At 37.7% G+C, this 22,416-nt stretch overlaps 1 protein-coding gene across 1 annotated transcript; it reads left to right on the top strand.

Moving 5' to 3' along the window:
- The first annotated feature begins 782 nt into the window (after positions 1-782).
- LOC145895906 (uncharacterized) lies at positions 783-22,046 on the top strand. Its single transcript, XM_082984684.1, has 7 exons — positions 783-968; positions 17,575-17,636; positions 17,704-17,759; positions 18,458-18,602; positions 20,540-20,881; positions 21,184-21,798; positions 21,875-22,046. The coding sequence occupies exons 1-7, from the start codon at positions 783-785 to the stop codon at positions 22,044-22,046; spliced, it is 1,578 nt and encodes a 525-aa protein (XP_082840810.1).
- The last annotated feature ends 370 nt before the right edge of the window (positions 22,047-22,416 follow it).

The raw sequence follows: 22,416 nt of genomic DNA, 5'->3' as shown, positions 1-22,416 counted from the left end.
TAGACGTAACATAATTTATGGATTCTTCTATGTTTGAAACTATTCGATATCTGCAATATAAGGTGCCTTCTCCTATGTAAACAATGCATTGTTTTGACACGAGCGCCTTACGTGGCGTCAATTTCGCTACAACGCAAAAGGTTTACAATTTTTGGTCGCCGCAGGTTTACGATTTTTGGTCGTAGCACCGAAATACTTTCGAAATATGTTTATTGCGGATAAACCATTAGTTTTACGCAAAGTTGCCATGACCGTGTTACTTGCACTTTAAGCGCATTCCTGAACATTTACGACCAAGTAACGCAACATATACGTGGAATATCAATTGTCACAGACACAGCTTTAATAATGACACATAAAACTCCACGCATTACTTCAATCCTCTCGTTTTGCTGATGTCATGGATAAGGTTACAAGATACATAATTAGGACCAATAGCAGGCAATGTAAGCGATAATTCGAGTACTTTGCAATGCCATACCGCTTGGTTATTCCGCCTAGATCTAAACATCATCAGTTTACGAATGTATGTTACACCTTAGGGTGGCCAACACGTCGTTTTACTATAACTAATCGATGGCGTCTGATTTTGTTTTGTCTTTGGAAAATATATTTCAGTAACGCAAGACAATTAGGCAAACTACTTTGCGAAAAACTCGACCCGAATCGAACATTTTCTTGTCGATCGTATACCATCCCTGGATCGTTACATAAGTATTTGGTCCCGAAAGTTGCAAAAAGGAAACATGTGACCGACAAAACATAACTAAGTGACCAGCGTAATGTCATTAAAAACCATTCAGACAGCGTCCGTCGCGATACACCATTCGACCTGTAATACAGATCGTTCACCTACTCAAAGAGAGAGAGACGTGTTCGCCACTGTATTCACAGCATACTATAATGTGACTGTAAAGTCCAAAAACTTTAACGTGTCGTTTGCTGGATCGATTCAAACAGACGTGGCGGTAAATCAAGTGATAGATTTTAGAAAGATGCACGTGCCAATATACAGCAAAAAAGACTTGCACGACATCTGAACATTGGATAGGCATGATGTTCCGAAAAGCAACGTTTCACGATGCGCTTCACGCGACCGAAACAATGTTCGACCAGTCACCCTGGAATAGGTGGTGCCACAGCTTGTGCGATGTCATTAAAATGATGACATCAATCATACTGCCTCAGGGTTAGGACACATTGGACTGCGAGAAAACATCACGAAGTAAGCGATCTTTCCACCTGAATTGGCAAGATAATCAAAGCTGGACATCACATTAACGAGTACATGTTACACATGACGGGTGGCAAAAAAGCGTAACAAGTGAACCGACAAAACATGCCGATCGACAGAAAATCCGACCAGTCAACGTAAACAGGATATGTCTAGCGTGATGTCATTAAAATTATGAATCCATGTTGAGGGCAGCCCTCCGCGATAGACACATCGATCTAGTGATAGAGATAGCAACTACCTACACGAACATGTCAGTGCTCCATTCCCGAAAACAATCCACACGCAATCTGGTCAATGTTGGGGTATTCAAGGTCACCGAAGACCTTGACCCTGAATACTCCCAATATTGCAAATCCAACTCATGAGCAAGAGTCAAGCGAGGGGCAATAACGATTAAACGTCAAATCTAACCAAGACGTTGAGGTTTGTTGTCCAAGCTCAAAAGCGTTTTGCTTTCGTAGCAAAGAGAGACGTGTTCGCCATTGTAATCACTGCAACTGTAATTTGACTGCAAAGTCCAAAAACTTTAAGGTAACGTTTGCTGGGTCGATTTAAACAGAGGTCGAACAAGTGGCCCGACAAAACATGCCGATCGACACAAAATCCGATACATCGGTCTTGTGATAAAGATAGCAACTACCTACTCGAACATGTCAGTGCTCCATGCTCGAAAACAATCCACACGCAATCAGGTCAATGTTGGGGTATTCAGGGTCACCGAAGACCTTGACCCTGAATACTCCAAACTTTGCAAATCCAACTTATTGGCAAGGGTCAAGCGAGGGGCAATACGAACGCACGATGTACCAAGTGTTTGTATGTTTATGCTTTTCAGGAGCTCTGAAAACGAGGCACGCTGAATTTTCTCTAGCGGATACAATTAACAGCTGATCGACAAACAATTGTTTGTTGATCTCGTCGCATCTCGCGTGACGTCATCGTGAAGGCATCTCGCGTGATGTCATAGTGAAGGCATTGGGAACCGGTTGCATTCAGGATCGTTCACCTACACAAACACAGCAATACTATATATGTTAACAATCCATGCACGACCTCAGCCACCTAAGATCTTGTGGCCCACCAATCGAATTTACAGACAGGAGGTTTGCGATTGGCACATTTTATGATATGTCACTCGTCACGATTGATTCAAATTCGAAACCCATCGCTCATTATATTACAAGGATCTGTTATCCAACAGTCTTGAACGATTAAACGTCAAATCTAACCAAGACGTTGAGGTTTGTTGCCCAAGCCCAAAAGCGTTTTGCTTTCGTAGCAAAAAGAGACGTGTTCGCCATTGTAATTACTGCAACTGTAATGTGACTACAAAGTCCAGAAACTTTAAGGTAACGTTTGCTGGGTCGATTTAAACAGAGGTCGAACAAGTGGCCCGACAAAAAATGCCGATCGACAAAAAATCTGACACATCGGTCTTGTGATAAAGATGGCAACTACCTACTCGAACATGTCAGTGCTCCATGCTCGAAAACAATCCACACGCAATCAGGTCAATGTTGGGTATTCAGGTCACCGAAGACCTTGACCCTAAATACTCCCAACTTTGCAAATCCAACTTATTGGAAAGGGTCAAGCGAGGGGCAATACGAACGCACGATGTACCAAGTCTTTGTATGTTTATGCTTTTCAAGAGCTCTGAAAACGAGGCACGCTGAATTTTCGCTAGCGGATACAATTAACAGCTGATCGACAAACAATTGTTTGTTGATCTCGTCGCATCTCCCGTGACGTCATGGTGAAGGCATTGGGAACCGGTTGCATTCAGGAAACAATTCACCAGATAGTTTCACAAACGCCACACGACCACACAGTGAACTGCGTGTGACCTCGAATTCCTTGGCGAGGACATCTCAAACAAAGTTCACACCCTCAAGATAAAAATAGAATCACGATTGCGACACCGGAAAGAGACAAACAATAGGAGAATCTAATTTTACTCCCAATCAAGACCGGAAGGCTCATGAGTAACTGTGAGTATCTCCCTGACACATGGCCCCCTTTGAAATGCATACGAAAGAGAACGGAAGGAGTACTCTTTCCTGTCTCCCTAACCGGAAAGAGTAGCAGAGAGACAGGAAGGAAGTTCTCCCCGTTCTCTACTCTGTCACCCTTTACTACTTCGGAACATAATTTTTTAAGTCGAGTCTCAACATTGGAAAACCGTTAGATGGAGGTAGAGGTCCATATATTTTGGCGTTGAAAATCCCACACTTTAATTGATTTGATATGTTAATTAGTTTGGAATTCTCAAGTCTGTACTAAAGCAATAAATTTACATGAAGTGAAGAGATTTATTGAATATGAAGTTACATAGAAAAGAAATACACTACAGTGATGAACAACGTTGTTGCAACAAGGCACAGCTGTTAGAGCATACAGTGATGAAAATAAATGAATATTATTTACAAAAAATAATGGAAGTGAACACTGAACAGTGAAAACATTGCGTGTAGCTTCTATGAGTCTCTAATAAACCTCTTAAGTATCAAGGTTGCGTAAGTTCTTCCGGGGTCTAGTGTAAGTCCGACCATCAGTGACAACAAATTGTCTATTAAACCTATAGCTTTTTGTTTTAACGTCTCTATGTTTGAAGACTGAATGCATAGCTGGTGGTACTGCAGGAAGTGTGATGTAAACCGCCTTTGAAGTGTTGGTAACTATTTTGAGGGAGTGACAATGTGCTCGCAATTGCTTTTCAAAGCCGCATGCGTAAAGATGTTTTGATAAGACTTTTTCCCGTGTTCCATCATAGGGGGGAGTTTTTGTTTGACAGGGACACTCCATCTTAAATAATGCCCTAGAGACTTATCCACTTATTAAATATCCACATGGCATTTACGAAAACACTGCCTTTTTCTCACTACATCGCACGTCATGTGGCTTCCAGTTTGTACAATAACGCTTTCGTCTTTCATACCACTCTATTCTATTTGATTCAATTCTATTCCATGCTATGCTATTTTCAACAAGCCTAATTCTGATTTCGATTCGATCAATAAACCACAATTACAATTATTCTGCCTGTCTGCATCTCAGCCGAGAGCGCAGGTGAACAGACAATTCAGTGGCAACTAGCCAGCAAGTCAGCCGACCTTAATTGAGACTCATCGCGGTAGCATTACCGACACAAATTGTCAGAGTACTCTGCAGTACTGAATTTTTCAATATCAGATTTTAAACTGCTCCGCGAGTCCAATTAAATCTATTGATCTCGTCATGACGTTTTGTTTGTCGATTTGCTTCAAGCGACTTGAAATTTCGCACACAAATACTAGATGCCACTGCAAAACGAGTAGAGTAAACCAAATTGGACTATGTCCTCTAGTTTTTTATTGCTGCGCAAGAACGCATGTTACAAACTATGGTCGCTAAGGTCGGGCTGAATTAACTAATTTTGAGAAATCCCGCCTGCAATATTATAAACAATTTTAAATCTAGCGACTTGAAATTTTGCACACAAATACTAGATGCCACTGCAAAACGAGCAATGAAAACCAAATTGGACTATGTCCTCTAGTTTTTTATTGCTGCGCGAAAACGCATTTTACAAACTGTGTTGGCGAAGGTCGGGCGGAATTAACTAATTTTCAGAGTTGAATCAAGCGACTTGAAGTTTTGCACTTAAATACTAGATGCCACTGCAAAATGAGCAATGAAAACCAAATTGGACTATGTCTTCTAGTTTTTTATTGCTGCGCGAAAACGCATGTTACAAACTATGGTCGCTAAGGTCGGGCGGAAGTAACTAATTTTGATCAAGCGACTCGAAATTTTTTTATCAAGCGACTCGAAATTTTGCACACAAATATTAGACGCCAGTACAAAATGAGTAATGAAAACCAAATTGGCGTATGTCCTTTAGAATTTTATTCGTAAACAAAAACGTATGTTTGAAACTGTGGTGGCTAAGGTTCGGCGAAATGAACTAAATTTGACAGTTGTCCGCCTGTGATTTGAACATTTTTATATCAAGTGACTTGAAATTTTGCACACAAATATAAGATGCCAGTACAAAACAAGCAATGAAAACCAAATTGGCGTATGTCCTATAGAATTTGATTGTTTGCCGAAAACGCATGTTTGAAACCATGGTGGCTAAGGTTCGGCGAAATGAACTAAATTTGACAGTTGTCCGCCTGTGATTTGAACATTTTTATATCAAGCAACTTGAAACTTTGCACACAAATATTTGATGCCAGTACAAAACAAGCAGTGAAAACCAAATTGGCGTATGTCCTTTGGAATTTTATCCGTAAACGAAAACGTATGTTTGAAACTGTGGTGGCTAAGGTTCGGAGAAATGAACTAAATTTGACAGTTGTCCGCCTGTGATTTGAACATTTTCATATCAAGCGACTCGAAATTTCGCACACAAATATAAGATGTCAGTACAAAACGAGCAATGAAAACCAAATTGGCGTATGTCCTATAGAATTTTATTGTTTGCCGAAAACGCATGTTTGAAACCATGGTGGCTAAGGTTCGGCGAAATGAACTAAATCTGACAGTTGCCCGACTGTGATTTGAACATTTTTATATCAAGCGACTTGAAATTTTGCACACAAATATAAGATGCCAGCACAAAACGAGCAATGAAAACCAAATTGGCGTACGTCTTATAGAATTTGATTGTTTGCCGAAAACGCATGTTTGTAACCATCGTGGCTAAGGTTCGGCGAAATGAACTAAATTTGACAGTTGTCCGCCTGTGATTTGAACATTTTTATATCAAGCGACTCGAAATTTTGCACACAAATATTAGATGCCAGTACAAAACGAGCAATGAAAACCAAATTGGCGTATGTCTTTTGGAATTTTTTTCGTAAACGAAAACGTATGTTTAAAAACTGTGGTGGCCAAGGTTCGGCGAAATGAACTAAATTTGACAGTTGTCCGCCTGTGATTTCAACATTTTTATATCAAGCGACTCGAAATTTTGCACACAAATATTAGATGCCAGTACAAAACGAGCAATGAAAACCAAATTGGCGTATGTCTTTTGGAAATTTTTTCGTAAACGAAAACGTATGTTTGAAACTGTGGTGGCCAAGGTTCGGCGAAATGAACTAATTCTGACAGTTGTCTGTCTGTGATTTCAACATTTTTATATCAAGCGACTTAAAATTTTGCACACAAATATAAGATGCCAGTACAAAACAAGCAATGAAAACCAAATTACCGTATGTCCTATAGAATTTGATTGTTTGCCGAAAACGCATGTTTGAAACCATGGTGGCTAAGGTTTGGCGAAATGAACTAAATTTGACAGTTGTCCGCCTGTGATTTGAACATTTTTATATCAAGCAACTTGAAACTTTGCACACAAATATTTGATGCCAGTACAAAACAAGCAGTGAAAACCAAATTGGCGTATGTCCTTTAGAATTTTATTCGTAAACGAAAAGGTATGTTTGAAACCATGGTGGCTAAGGTAAGGCGAAATGAACTAAATTTGACAGTTGTCCGACTGTGATTTGAACATTTTCATATCAGGCGACTCGAAATTTCGCACACAAATAAAAGATGCCAGCACAAAACGAGCAATGAAAACCAAATTGGCGTATGTCCTATAGAATTTTATTGTTTGCCGAAAAACGCATGTTTGAAACCATGGTGGCTAAGGTTCGGCGAAATGAACTAAATCTGACAGTTGTCCGCCTGTGATTTGAACATTTTTATATCAAGCGACTTGAAATTTTGCACACAAATATAAGATGCCAGCACAAAACGAGCAATGAAAACCAAATTGGCGTACGTCTTAAAGAATTTGATTGTTTGCCGAAAACGCATGTTTGTAACCATGGTGGCTAAGGTTCGGCGAAATGAACTAAATTTGACAGTTGTCCGCCTGTGATTTGAACATTTTTATATCAAGCGACTCGAAATTTTGCACACAAATATTAGATGCCAGTACAAAACAAGCAATGAAAACCAAATTGGCGTATGTCTTTTGGAATTTTTTTCGTAAACGAAAACGTATGTTTAAAAACTGTGGTGGCCAAGGTTCGGCGAAATGAACTAATTCTGACAGTTGTCTGTCTGTGATTTCAACATTTTTATATCAAGCGACTTGAAATTTTGCACACAAATATAAGATGCCAGTACAAAACAAGCAATAAAACCAAATTGGCGTATGTCCTATAGAATTTTATTGTTTGGCGAAAACGTATGTTTCAAACTTTCGTGGCAGAGGTTCGGCGGAATGAATTAAATTTTACAGTTGTCCGAACGTGATTTGAACATTTTTATATCAAGCTACTTGAAATTTTGCACACAAATATAAGATGCCAGTAAAAGACAAGCAATGAAAACCAAAAATGTGTAAGCTCTGTTACAGGTGTGCAACAAAATTTTGCTCCTGATAACACTTTCCGTAACAAGATTTTTTACCAACAAATACTTTTTCTAACAAAATTTTAATCCAACCAACACTTTTTCGTAACAAAATTGTATTACAGCTATCGCTTTTTGTGAGCTAAATCTATTTGAATCCGATGACTTTTGCAACTTAACGTATGTTCCTAGCTAACACTTCGTGTAACAAAATATTGTTCCAGCTAACACTTTTCCGTGACCAAATTTTCTTACAGCTATCGCTTTTTGTTAGCTAAATTTATTTATATCCGATGATTTCTGCAACTTGATGTATGTTCCTAGCCAACATTTCGTATAACAAAATTTTGTTCCAGCTAACATTTTTCGTAACAAACTTTTGTTCCAACTAACGCTTTTCGTAACGAAATTTTGTTCCAACTAACGCTTTTCGTAACAAAATTTTCTTGCAGCTGTCGCTTTTTGTGAGCTAAATTTATTTAAAACCGATCATTTTGGCAACTTAAAGTATGCTCTTAGCCAACATTTCGAGTAACAAAATTTTGTACCAAATAACGCATTTCGTAACGAAATTTTGTTCCAGCTAACGCTATTCGTAACGATATTTTGTTCCAGCTTATACTTTTCGTAACTTAAAGTATGCTCTTAGCCAACATTTCGAGTAACAAAATTTTGTACCAAATAACGCATTTCGTAACGAAATTTTGTTCCAGCTAACGCTATTCGTAACGAAATTTTGTTCCAGCTTATACTTTTCGTAACGAAATTTTGTTCCAACTAACGCTTTTAGTAACAAAATTTTCTTACAGCTGTCGCTTTTTGTGAGCTAAATTTATTTAAAACCGATCATTTTGGCAACTTAAAGTATGCTCTTAGCCAACATTTCGAGTAACAAAATTTTGTTCCAACTAATACTTTAAGTAACAAAATTTTGTTCCAACTAACGCTTTTCGTAACGAAATTTTGTTGCAGCTAACACTTTTCGCAACGAAATTTTGTTCCAACTAACGCTTTTCGTAACAAAATTTTCTTACAGCTGTCGCTTTTTGTGAGCTAAATTTATTTAAAACCGATCATTTTGGCAACTTAAAGTATGCTCTTAGCCAACATTTCGAGTAACAAAATTTTGTTCCAACTAACACTTTAAGTAACAAAATTTTGTTCCAACTAACGCTTTTCGTAACGAAATTTTGTTCTAGCTAACACTTTTCGTAACAAAATTTTGTTCCAGCCAACAGTTTTCCGTAACAAAATTTTTTTAAAACTTATCATTTTACCAACTTAAAGTATGCTCCTAGCCAACATTTCGAGTAACAAAATTTTGTACCAACTAACACTTTTTTGTAACAAAATTTTGTTCCAACTAACGCTTTTCGTAATGAAATTTTGTTCCAGCTAACGGTTTTTGTAACGAAATTTTGTTCCAGCTAACACTTTTCGTAATGAAATTTTGTTCCAACTAACGCATTTAGTAACGAAATTTTGTTCTAAATAACACTTTTTGTAACGAAATTTAGTTCCAGCCAACAGTTTTCCGTAACAAAATTTTTTTACAGCTGTCGCTTTTTGTGAGCTAAATTTATTTAAAACCGATCATTTTTGCAACTTAAAGTATGCTCTTAGCCAACATTTCGAGTAACAAAATTTTGTACCAACTGACGCTTTTCGTAACGAAATTTTGTTCCAACTAGCGCTTTTCGTAACGAAATTTTGTTCCAGCTTACACTTTTTGTAACGAAATTCTGTTCCAGCTATCACTTTTTGTAACGAAATTTTGTTCCAACTAACGCTTTTCGTAACGAAATTTTGTTCCAGCTTACACTTTTTGTAACGAAATTTTGTTCCAACTAACGCTTTTCGTAACGAAATTTTGTTCAAACTAACGCATTTAGTAACGAAATTTTGTTCCAGCTAATACTTTTCGTAACGAAATTTTGTTCCAGCTAACGCTTTTCGTAACAAAATTTTCTTACAGCTGTCGCTTTTTGTGAGCTAAATTTATTTAAAACCGATCATTTTGGCAACTTAAAGTATGCTTTTAGCCAACATTTCGAGTAACAAAATTTTGTTCCAGCCAACACTTTTCGTAACAAAATTTTGTTCCAGCCAACAGTTTTCCGTAACAAAATTTTTTTGAAACCGATCATTTTGGCAACCTAAATTATGCTCCTAGCCAACATTTCGAGTAACAAAATTTTGTACCAACTAACACTTTAAGGAACGAAATTTTGTTCCAACTAACGCTTTTCGTAACGAAATTTTGTTCCAGCTAACGGTTTTTGTAACGAAATTTTGTTCCAGCTAACACTTTTCGTAATGAAATTTTGTTCCAACTAACGCATTTATTAACGAAATTTTGTTCTTACCAACACTTTTTGTAACGAAATTTTGTTCCAGCCAACAGTTTTCCGTAACAAAATTTTTTACAGCTGTCGCTTTTTGTGAGCTAAATTTATTTGAAACCGATCATTTTGGCAACTTAAAGTATGCTCTTAGCCAACATTTCGAGTAACAAAATTTTGTACCAACTAACGCTTTTCGTAACGAAATTTTGTTCCAACTAGCGCTTTTCGTAACGAAATTTTGTTCCAGATTACACTTTTTGTAACGAAATTCTGTTCCAGCTAACACTTTTTGTAACGAAATTTTGTTAACACTAACGCTTTTCGTAACGAAATTCTGTTCCAACTAACGCTTTTCGTAACGAAATTCTGTTCCAGCTAACACTTTTTGTAACGAAATTTTGTTCCAGCTAACAGTTTTCCGTAACAAAATTTTCTTACAGTTGTCACTTTTTGTGAGCTAAATTTATTTAAAACCGATCATTTTGGCAACTTAAAGTATGCTCTTAGCCAACATTTCGAGTAACAAAGTTTTGTACCAACTGACGCTTTTCGTAACGAAATTTTGTTCCAACTAGCGCTTTTCGTAACGAAATTTTGTTCCAGATTACACTTTTTGTAACGAAATTCTGTTCCAGCTAACACTTTTTGTAACGAAATTTTGTTAACACTAACGCTTTTCGTAACGAAATTCTGTTCCAACTAACGCTTTTCGTAACGAAATTCTGTTCCAGCTAACACTTTTTGTAACGAAATTTTGTTCCAGCTAACAGTTTTCCGTAATAAAATTTTCTTACAGCTGTCACTTTTTGTGAGCTAAATTTATTTAAAACCGATAATTTTTGCAACTTAAAGTATGCTCTTAGCCAACATTTCGAGTAACAAAATTTTGTACCAACTGACGCTTTTCGTAACGAAATTTTGTTCCAACTAGCGCTTTTCGTAACGAAATTTTGTTCCAGCTTACACTTTTTGTAACGAAATTCTGTTCCAGCTATCACTTTTTGTAACGAAATTTTGTTCCCAACTAACGCTTTTCGTAACGAAATTTTGTTCCAGCTTACACTTTTTGTAACGAAATTTTGTTCCAGGTTACACTTTTTATAACGAAATTCTGTTCAAGCTAACACTATTTGTAACGAAATTTTGTTCCAACTAACGCTTTTCGTAACGAAATTTTGTTCGAACTAACGCTTTTCGTAACGAAATTTTGTTCCAACTAACGCATTTAGTAACGAAATTTTGTTCCAGCTAATACTTTTCGTAACGAAATTTTGTTCCAGCTAACGCTTTTCGTAACAAAATTTTGTTCCAACTAACGCTTTTCGTAACGAAATTCTGTTCCAGCTAACACTTTTTGTAACGAAATTTTGTTCCAGCTAACAGTTTTCCGTAACAAAATTTTCTTACAACTGTCGCTTTTTGTGAGCTAAATTTATTTAAAACCGATCATTTTGGCAACTTAAAGTATGCTCTTAGCCAACATTTCGAGCAACAAAATTTTGTACCAATTAACGCTTTTCGTAACTTTCTCACGTTGAAAACTGCATTGGCCGCGATGTCCTCGTAGTAAAGAACGAGTTTTGTTTTTTTGCTTAACAACACTCTCTGGTGGTATGTTAACACTCCCTGGTGGTATGGTAACACTCCCTGGTGGTATGTTAACACTCTCTTGTGGTATGTCAACACTCTCTGGTGGTATGTCAACACTCTCTGGTGGTATGTTAACACTCCCTGGTGGTATGTTGCCACTCTCTGGTGGTATGTTAACACTCTCTGGTGGTATGTTAACACTCTCTGGTGGTATGTTAACACTCGGTGGTGGTATGTTAACACTCCCTGGTGGTATGTTAACACTCCCTGACGGTATGTTAACACTCTCTGGTGGTATGTTAACACTCTCTGGTGGTTTGTTAACACTCTCTGGTGGTTTGTTAACACTTTTTGGTGGTATGTTAACACTCTTTGGTGATATGTTAATACTCTTTGGTGGTATGTTAACACTCTCTGGTGGTATGTTAACACTTCCTGGTGGTATGTCAACACTCTCTGGTGGTATGTTAACACTCCCTGGTGGTTTGTTAACACTTTTTGGTGGTATGTTAACACTCTTTGGTGATATGTTAACACTCTCTGGTGGTATGTTAACACTCTCTGGTGGTATGTTAACACTTCCTGGTGGTATGTCAACACTCTCTGGTGGTTTGTTAACACTCCCTGGTGGTATGTCAACACTCTCTGGTGGTATGTGAACACTCTCTGGTGGTATGTTAACACTCTCTGGTGGTATGTTAACACTCTCTGGTGGTATGTTAACACTCCCTGGTGGTTTGTTAACCGGATGTTCATTTTTCTGCCAATCTTTCTGCGTTGAGTTCTGCGGATAAAAGCAGGAATTGCCTATTAAGAATGCATGTGCTTTGCGTTATCAGCTTATTAACATGGAACTGCTATGAAGCTTTCAATGCAACCTTCTTTGATCTCATCTTCTGTAACATGCGTGTCGACTTTGTCTTCTGAGTCCGGTAGTTAACTGCAGACAAATTCGACTTGTACGGGTTTCTGAATATCCTGATAAAGAATTCTTCCTCGATGCAAGCGAGTTTGTATCTAGAAGGTTGCGTTCGTTGACCACATAATGTTTTGTTAGGTATGAGCACTTTCCAACACGTTGATAGCAAATTAAATGATTTCATGTGAATTAAGATTGTATTCGAAGATTAACCAACAACGGACATTGGGGATGGAGTAAACGACTCTGAATAGCCAAAGCTAATATGCCTATCATCACAAACACCCTTAGAACACTGCTGTGCGCATAGTCAGTGCTGTGAGCTTTGGCTTTTCTGTTCAGTATCTTTCGCTGTAAGTTTTTGCACCTATAGGCATGAAGTAATTTTACAAAAACAAAATTTCTGATCTCACTGTGAGTGCTAGGAGGAAATACACCAGGTGAGTGTCATTAAGTGGTGTCGATGGCCACTGCCGCCTCTTGTTTTCTTGACTCCTTAAAAGCACAAAATAAGAAAAAACAGAAAAATTAATTTAGGTGAGGAAATTTTTGTTGCAAGGGAATTTTAATAATATAGCTTTTGGTGTGTTCCACCCAGCATATCGCCGTTTGGAGTAAATGCTGGCAAAGTTAAACTATGCATTGATGAATCGTTTGAATACGTAGCAGTAAAGTGTTTTGCTTTTGGAAGGAAGTAATTCTGAAATGAAACAAAACGAAACTCGGTGAGTCGATTCCAGTTTCGGATGTTGTTGATGGATTATTCCACCTACACAAGTTCACCAGCTACAAACCACTGACAGATAGTGACTTCATCCTCGACAAGATCCAAGGCAAATTCTACACTTCGCTTGATAACTTACTTTATGACGTGTTGTCATTCCTGGTATACGAAGTTTACCTATGTACCTTCATTTGATTCAGCCAGGTGTGTGTGAGTTTAAACGAGCCGAACCGTTATGACGTACTCGTCGGGTGTGAGAACATATTTGATGACGGAGGGAGTAAATGTAATATTCGGTATTTGATGCTTGTCACCACAATTCACTACATGTTAATTCTACAACGCACAATATAATCTATATAACCTTACAAACTGTAGATAGCAAATTTTTATTTTTCAATCGTGACCACCTTCATGGTGGTTTCCATAGCTCCAACAACACGTGCGATCATAGCTACTTCATCTGTTCGGCCGATAAATTCGTTATTACCAGATAAAACAGTGCATGGCAGCCACCAACACAAGCTCTGTGGCTAGCTTTAACACTTATACTATTCAGAGAAATTATCCAAATACGTAGAGTTGATAACTTCGGAAAGGAAATCCAAAGCTAGGATGCTGTTAATCATATTCTAAGTAAACGTTTCAAACTCATACTCATACATTGAGAGTGAAGGTTTTCAATGCTACAACCGCAAACCCGGTAATTTCTGTTTCATCCTATGCAATTAAAGTAATTACACTATCTCTTAGAGTTGGAATGAAAATTAATACTTTTTGTTACCACCTTGCTTAAAAGATTTGCCAAAACATAGGTGTATGCGTTGTAATCAGTGTTTATCATTCCCACTGCTCCTGCAATACGATCTATACTGAAAAAAAAAACGCTTATTACGGTACAAAACTTCACACAATTAAAAATGCCAGAAGCGGTCTTTCCCTATCACCCATTTGTCGTGCAGGAAATCAGTTGTCACGCTGTCGAAGAGGAAGATTGGTGTTGAAATAATAATCTGCGGGAAAGTGGAACGGGAATGTAACGTAATTTTACGTTACATAGCAACGTTTGCATTCTTGGAAATATGAACTATGGTCACATAACAGCCAGTTTCGTCATCAATGTCCGGAATCTCTTTCCATGGGTTTTTGGGTTAAGGCATTCATAGGTAGCGCCTTTCCAGCATCTCATTTCAAAATGTATAGTAACGGTTGCTTTCTCACGTGATTAGATCTCGTTACTAGTTTCTACGCAACAGCTGTGTTTTTATGTGATTTTATTGGCCAGCTTAAATGTGTCGCCTTAGAGAAGTCCTTCATTGTTTTGTGTGAGAGTGCGTCTTTTGTTAACTGTTTGCTGACCGTTAGTCCTTGGATCGCCTTTCTTTCTACACTTCGTTCGCTTTGTTTCTCTCCGGTTTAAATAATGAAACTTTCCGAGTGCGTTTAGCTGAGGTGGAGCGGGGCAGTGCAGCGGTACTGTGCTCTCCTCAGTTCGTAAATTCACTTAGTTTGGCGTTGGTATAATTGCGCATGTCAATTTCGTATTCAAAATTGTTCGTGGTAAATAAATATTGTTGGAATGTTTGCATCAAGTTTCAAGTAAAGTCAGGTTAGGAAAACACAACAATTAGAACTCACGTGCGATCTATTGTCAAATGCGCTAATCAAATAGGATTCCCATCGATCATAAATAATATTGTTAAGACCCGATTCGAGACTAATAAATGACATAAAAGATACGCAACAGGGAACTTCGGCAAGGTTAAAATTTAATTTTTTACAAAAACAACATTACACTGCATCTTTTTAAAGGGAAGAAGTCAACAAAACATTCACCGACTGTTTTAATCAGCGCCATTGTGTTCACAAATCCCGTAAATAATTTTGGGGTTGACCATAAATATCCCCACACAATCCCATAGGATAAATTATTGTGAATAAATTTTGAAAACCATCAAAACCAAGCTTTAAGCACGGTATAGTGATGTCTTGCGCCTGATCCGGGTACCCGGACCCGGCCGGATATGGACCAATTTTCAATACCCGGACCCGGCCGGATAATACACTTAATTTTACCGGATAGTTGGGAAAGCATTTTTGTCCTAAAAACCCTCAAACATTTCGCAAATTACTCGTTTTTGGGACCCAGTCTGTGATACTCGCCGACTTCAGATTTTTCTGTTATTTGTTATTAAGGTTTTTCCTGACTTGTTATACCATATTATTTGTTCCACACATGATAAGATAACTTAACATAGCATTCTGTTTGGCAATCAAACATTTTTGCCATTGCTGATAAAATACACGAATCGGTTTTAACAAACTGCCGGATCCAAATTATCCGGCCGGATTTGATTGATAACTATCCGGATCTGGCCGGGCCTGATAATTTGGAACTGGGAACATCACTAGCATGGTACCTATTTATTATTGCTTGTTTTTAAGATTTGTTGGATAGAAAATGAGTGTTTTAAGTCAGCGTTTGATGAGTGCGTCTCAATGTGTCAATATTACAACACTCTGCCATATGAGCGAGGTGGGTTTCATATTAAGATATTCGTATTTCCAACATAAAAATCCTTCAATTGACAAATGATGAGGAAAATCTTTTCAACGTTAGTAATGATTGAGAAATTTTAATGCACCTAATAACTCATTTGACACAACGCGTCTTAATCTGCCAGGATGTTGACCAGACGTGGGTAAGAAAATGGATTAGGAAATGCCAGTTATAAATGTCAGGTGGCAAAAAATCCATGTCATTTGTATAAAAATGTCTGTCTATGTTTGGTTGCTGCCGAGATTTATATTTTGGAAATCATATCCAAGCCCTAATTTGGAAGATTGCTTCTTTCCCATATGCCTTTAAATCAGCATGTTCCTATACAACATATTTATATATATGCGTTGTTGGGTTTGTTGTGGTGTGCACTAAATGATCTTTCCACTGTTTTGCTATAGATACAGGGGTATGAGATTGTATGTGTTTTGTCCGCTTCACAAACCGACACTATATTTGGGATATGTTATAATACTGACAAGACGCTGCGAAGGCCGACAAACTGATGATTAAGATTGATATTAAAGTTTGTCACTGGCGTGCTTTGTCCGGCGCATGCATGGCTCACCTTGCGACCACAATCGCGGCTATTACGTCACACAATTTTCGCCCAGCCACCTAAAAAATATATGAAGAGGCAAACTTTCAAGGTCCACATGCATTGACACCTACTATGACGACATAAGGTGTTGGTTTCCCCCTTACAATCACATACTTCCATTGAACAACAAATCGTCACAAAGAAGCAAAGAAAATTCAAAAAGTTTTGTTGTGAGTGAGACCATAGAAATTAACACTTCATCCTTAGGTCTAAGTTGTTCGCTCCTAACTGGCTAAGTTTTGAACATCACCAACTCACAGATAACTTTTAGCGTCACGCATGGCACGCATCGTTGTTATTGCTTGTCTTTGATTCCTTAATTTTGCCAGAATCCCGCCCTCTACTGAACATGGTCTTTCAATCACCGACACCAATTTATTGGGATAGGAAGCTGATAATTTGAAAACAGAACATTTCTGATGTCGACTCGTGTAGTTTTCCAGTTGACCAGCTGATTTCAATCAGAAACTTTCCCTTTTAAATTATTGTGTTTCAGAGTTGTTGGATAGAGTGTTTTTAGCAGTGTTTGATGCGTGCATCTCAATGTGTCAATATTACAACACACTGGCATACGAACGAGGTGGGCTTCACCATCAAGATATTCGTATTTCCAAAACGAAAAAATCCTTTAATTGACAAATGATGAGGAAAACCTTTTCAACGTTAGTAATGATTGGGAATTTTTAATGCAACCAATAATTCATCTGACACAACGACGTCTTAATTTGCCAGGATGTTCACCAGACGAGGGCAAGAAAATGAATTAGGAAATGTCAGTTATGAATATCAGGCGGTAAAAGAAATTCATGTCATTTGTATAAAAATGTCTGTCTATGTTTGGTTGCTGCCAAGATTTATATTTTGGAAAGCGCATCCAAACCTTAAAAGCGCAAGATTGCTTACGTAGAAAAAGTGGTTTTTAATCTTTCTGAAAAACATTCGTGGGTTTGACAAATATTTTTGATGTAGGGTTAGAATATTTTATTAATTAGGGTTTTTTGCTAAAAAATTCGTCAAACTTCAGGCAGGGGGTTACAATATTTTATTAGTTAGGGTTCGAGCAGGTACGAGAGTAAAATGAAATGTTGAATTCCTTATTATTTTTTTAAAGACAAAATGTCCCTTTAAGAGATGGTTTATAGAGAAAGCTGACTTTGTGAATAATTACACAAATTACTTTGGAATAATATGGCTTTTTTGCTCATATATTAAAACATTTTGTTTTGCAATTGTTGATTGATCAGAGGTTGGATTTACGACAGGGTTGGATCCGTCTTGTTGATTTCAGACTAAACATGGGAGCAAGGTTTGTTAGACCAAAGACAATATAGGAACATGACAATGAAAGATAGAAACTCTTTGTGTTTTATCAGGTATTGGATGGAGGTGGTTGTTGCTGGAATCCTGATCTCACTCACTTCGGCTCAAAGTATGCATTTTGTTTTTACTTAATTTTTTATTCAGCTACCGTTTAAGGGTGACCCAATGATAATCTCTCTTAATCTATTAAAATAAGGTTCGGGTGAGAAAACTTGGAATCATGCAGCTTTGGACTGCGGCACTGATCTCTACAAGTAAAATCAAATAAATTTTGCACGAGAATTTCTATGTGCACACGAACAATAATCATGATGCATAAATGGCCTCATAGTTCTGGGGAATAACCGTGTGTTTCAAGTCTGGCGAACGAGGGCAAAATCCACCAGCTTTAAACCTGGAATTTCCACCGATCCTGGAGGCATTTGTTATCGGTTCGTGCGGGAAGAACAGAATATTCGATTAATTTACATCAAAAAAAGAACAATTTAAGGATTTCTCACGTTTCATTCACGCAACAACGAACACAGGTTGCAGACGAACATCAGCTAGGGATATTTGTTGTTATTTCACTTTGTATTGGGGGTGTCCCAAAGATAGGTTTGGTTATTACATACAAACAGGAGTTATTCACAAACAACCATGGATTGTTTTACGATTATTAGCTGAAGAGCAAGAAAAGCCCTCGGGTTCTAAGACAAAGACTTTTTTTAGTTTTTCACTAAATTTAAATTTTAAATATCATATACTTGGGTTTTTAAATGTTGCTGAATGATTTTAAATCGATTAATGTTCATGTGTTTTGTGCAGTGTTCACTTGCGATGGTGGGAGGGAGGTGGGGGCTATGTGGTTTTGTGATGATGATTCGGATAATACCGTATGCAGGGACGGAAGTGATGAGAAACCTACCAACTTTCCCACTTATCCTAAAAACCTCACCAGTCCTTACATCAGGTGAAACCACTTAAATATGTTCCATACATTCGTGATAGCTGAGTTGTCCCAGAAGTAATGGTCGAGCGTAAAACACCCAAGCAGTTTCAAAAAACCCACATGTTGAGATATGTTGTTTCTTGTATTATTTTATGATGTTTTTGTTGCTGCCAGGCATAATCTGTACTTCTGGCAAAGATAAAACGTAACTTTATTCACCGACGTTTCGCCTGTTATTCAACAAGGCTTCCTCAAGGTAATTGTATTATTTTAATACAAATGAAGATTGCGGAACAACCACTCAGAAAAAATTCATAGCAACAAAAAACACCTTTAAAATAAAGGAACACTAGAGGCGCCCTCCGCATGCGTTCAAAGTCGTTGACGGACACAAGGTATACAAAATCATAAAATAACATGGAAGGCTGAACACCACGATTCAATCTGGATATGCTTTGTAGGTTTTTATTAAAGTGTAAAATGTCCCTGATTGTGGTGAAACTTTCTTTGGTGAAACAACATTTCACATCACCATCTCATTTCCCCTGGCTCCGTTCAAATACCAGCCTTAAAATCATTGAATAATGTCGTAAACAACACAAAGGTGTAAATCTCCCAGGCTTTTTAGGTTCTCGCCCTAAATGCTATTTTTCTGACGCAGCAAGCATTGACTAATTGTTTCTTATCCAGTTTACCTTATAGTTTGACTGAATCTAGATGTAATTGTCCGGTTAGGCTTTTGTTGAAATGAATGCAACACGGAAATTTGTGTTGCATTCATTTCAACAAAAATGAATGCAACACAAATTGCAAATAAATAAAAAACAAAAATATAGCTTAAAACGACCACATATTTAAGATACAACTGAAGGTAATCGTGTGGGAGCGACAAACATGTTGTGTTACGTCATAGAAGGTACGCGGGCCTTAGTATTAAAATAAACGCAACAATTGGACATAGTCCAGAAATGCTTAAAACTTGAAGATCCAAAAAAGAGCGAAGATTTTAAATTGCCAGGATTTTCCGAAAGGTTAAAAAAACTTCGTCAAGGAAACGATTACGAAACATTTTGTTGATTCCGTCCGCACTTGTGATAGAATGTGATAGAATCCAGATTTTCACCAATTCTGCATGCGTTAGTTCTTCGACATTTGGTGCAAATGGATTTTGGATTCAAAGTTCGCCCCCTTTGGAAAATGGTGTCAAATACTTTCCGACAAATTCCTTAAGTGTCGCTCAATGCTCTTTTTGAAAAGGCCTGATAATTAGTTTTTAAACATGGCAAAACTGTCACCTAAATAGCGAACTTGCCATAACGTACGTGTTAGAATAACTAAACCAAGATTTTTTGCCATGCAAAAACACAGACAGTTGTTTTCGCAAATTCATACTCTCATAACTCCCTATGACAGCCGTGAAGTTCGTGCTAGAAGTCGACAGCTTGTGCTTTATCAACAGTTACTATGGTAAATACATATTTACAAATATCTGCAAGCTTAAAATAACTTCCTTCACAATGCTCATGACGTGATGTGACGCCTATAACACATGTGCTTTAAGTTAACCCCGTTGCTATCCACTTCTTATGATGTCATAAACATTCACTGTGGTTACAATGGAAACGAGTTGGCAGCATTTAGCACAAGTTTGTTGGTCAAGGCCTTATAATGGCAAATACTTGTTTCGTATATTTGTATTTTGTTTTATCTGTATTTTTCAACCTCTGTATGTTTTGTTATTATAAAGTTGTTGGTTGTAGGTTGTGTCACACATCAACTTCCAACCTCTGCATACCCAGTCATGCATTGATAGTTTGGCCTTATTCTGATTTGTTTGAAACCAAACCTACAACATTTACAGAATATTAGTTTTGACGGCTCTTCATGTTTCAACATTTACAAACGCGATATGTCGCGAAACTAATGTTATATGACGTAATACATTACTTTTGTTACAGTTGCGACAACACGTTTGATTCCTGGGATTCAAATAAAGTATGCGCCCTAAGAGTGAAGGAGTTTTGCAAGGGAGAGATCCAATGTGTTGGAAAAACGCTGTGTGACATCTGCCCCTCCCACTTCCAGTGTCCGAATTCAGGTTGTTGGAAACGTTCGACTGTTTGTGATGGCGATCCTTGCAATGACTGTCCAGCTTTCCAACACTGGAATAATGGACATGGATTTAAATGTGTTCGGAATGGCAGGAATTGCAATCTTCCGCAAATGTTTCTATGGGACGGCATTTCTGATTGTGATGATAAATCTGATTTGTGTTACACCTCGGAGAATGGAGATGTCAGGTATTTCGTTTTTGATTGTGTTTTGCATATGCGTACTTGCCAGCATTGACCCAGACTCAACTATCCCTCTGTGCTCCTGTTCTTACGATACATTACATTTTCTTTTCAACGCCATTGGATAGGTGTGTTTACGGGCATCATTCTTCCTATTGCAGTGAAAACGAAACGTTTGCAGAGTTAAAAATAATTTTAGTCATATGAACTTTATTGTCAATATTAATGGTTATAAATAATAAAATGAACAGCCTTAACTGCTTGCTTGTGGCAAAATATGGCATCCATAAACAAATTTGTTATTGTAGAGATATTCGTACTTCTTCATCCCTGAACGAACGACTGTGTTTCCAATGTACAAATTACCCTATGATCATTTCAAGGTCAAGTGTTTGTAATGACGTCATAGATTGTCCTGATATGAGTGATGAAGCCAGTTGCAATAAGAAATTCCCTCGGCAGAGCAACAATAACAATATAGGGTATTTTTGTAGTTTTGAAAAGACCTTTTATTTTGTTGATGCAAATAATGTATTAATCTTATTTAGTTCAAAACCACGTTGTAATTGTTTCGACAATAATGGAGTCTGTTACAACACATTGTATCAAGCCAACATTTCCTGTATCTCAAAAAATGAAATCTGCGACAAGCTTGCTCATTGTCTGGGGAATTCACCATGTGAGTACCTCTGTCCCTCCCACTTCCAGTGTCCGAATTCAGATTGTTGGAAACGTTCGACTGTTTGTGATGGCGATCCTTGCAATGACTGTCCAGCTTTCCAACACTGGAATAATGGACATGGATTCAAATGTGTTCGGAATGGCAGGAATTGCGATCTTCCGCAGATGTTTCTATGGGACGGCATTGCCGATTGTGATGATAAATCTGATTTGTGTTACACTTCGGAGAATGGAGACGCCAGGTATTTGTAAACTGTTGTGGTTGGTTGAAAATTCCTTTCGCTGAGATAAGATAGAATTGACTGGTGTCATTTGCAGAGACATTCGAAGTTTGGGGACCTTTAATCATCGTTCATGCTTCCAATGTACAAATGACCCTATGACCATCTCAAGGTCAAGTGTGTGTGATGACGTCATCGACTGTCCCGATAAAAGTGACGACTGTTTTTGTCAAACTGGGAAAACCAAAGATTGTGGCAAGTTTCATTAGTAAGTGATAAGGCATTAGTTGCAATAGTGTAAGGTGTGGTAAGGGTCTGTAAATACTACATGACTTGTTTTCATTGGCATGATTCGTAAACTAATGCAGGTGTTAAGGATGTGTTTCGCCAATGCAGGAAAATACCCATTCCTTTACTGTCATGACATCATAAAGACGTTTTAGACCTTGAATACAAAGTATTACAGTCGAAAAAGACTTTAAATGCAAATTATCGCATATCCGGGCACTACAAGCAAGCAACCTTTATGACGCAACAGTGTTTTACTATTGGGCGACCAATCATAGGAAATTTGCATAATACTAAATTGACAGTTTTTGTTGTTGGGTTAAAGTGGTTTAATTTGTTTGTCTGTTCCTC

The sequence above is a fragment of the Ascidia mentula genome, chromosome 3 (assembly GCF_947561715.1).
Source record: "Ascidia mentula chromosome 3, kaAscMent1.1, whole genome shotgun sequence".
Classification (NCBI taxonomy): domain Eukaryota; kingdom Metazoa; phylum Chordata; class Ascidiacea; order Phlebobranchia; family Ascidiidae; genus Ascidia; species Ascidia mentula.
The sequence above is the reverse complement of the archived record's forward strand: the minus strand, read 5'-3'. Positions and strand labels throughout refer to the sequence as shown.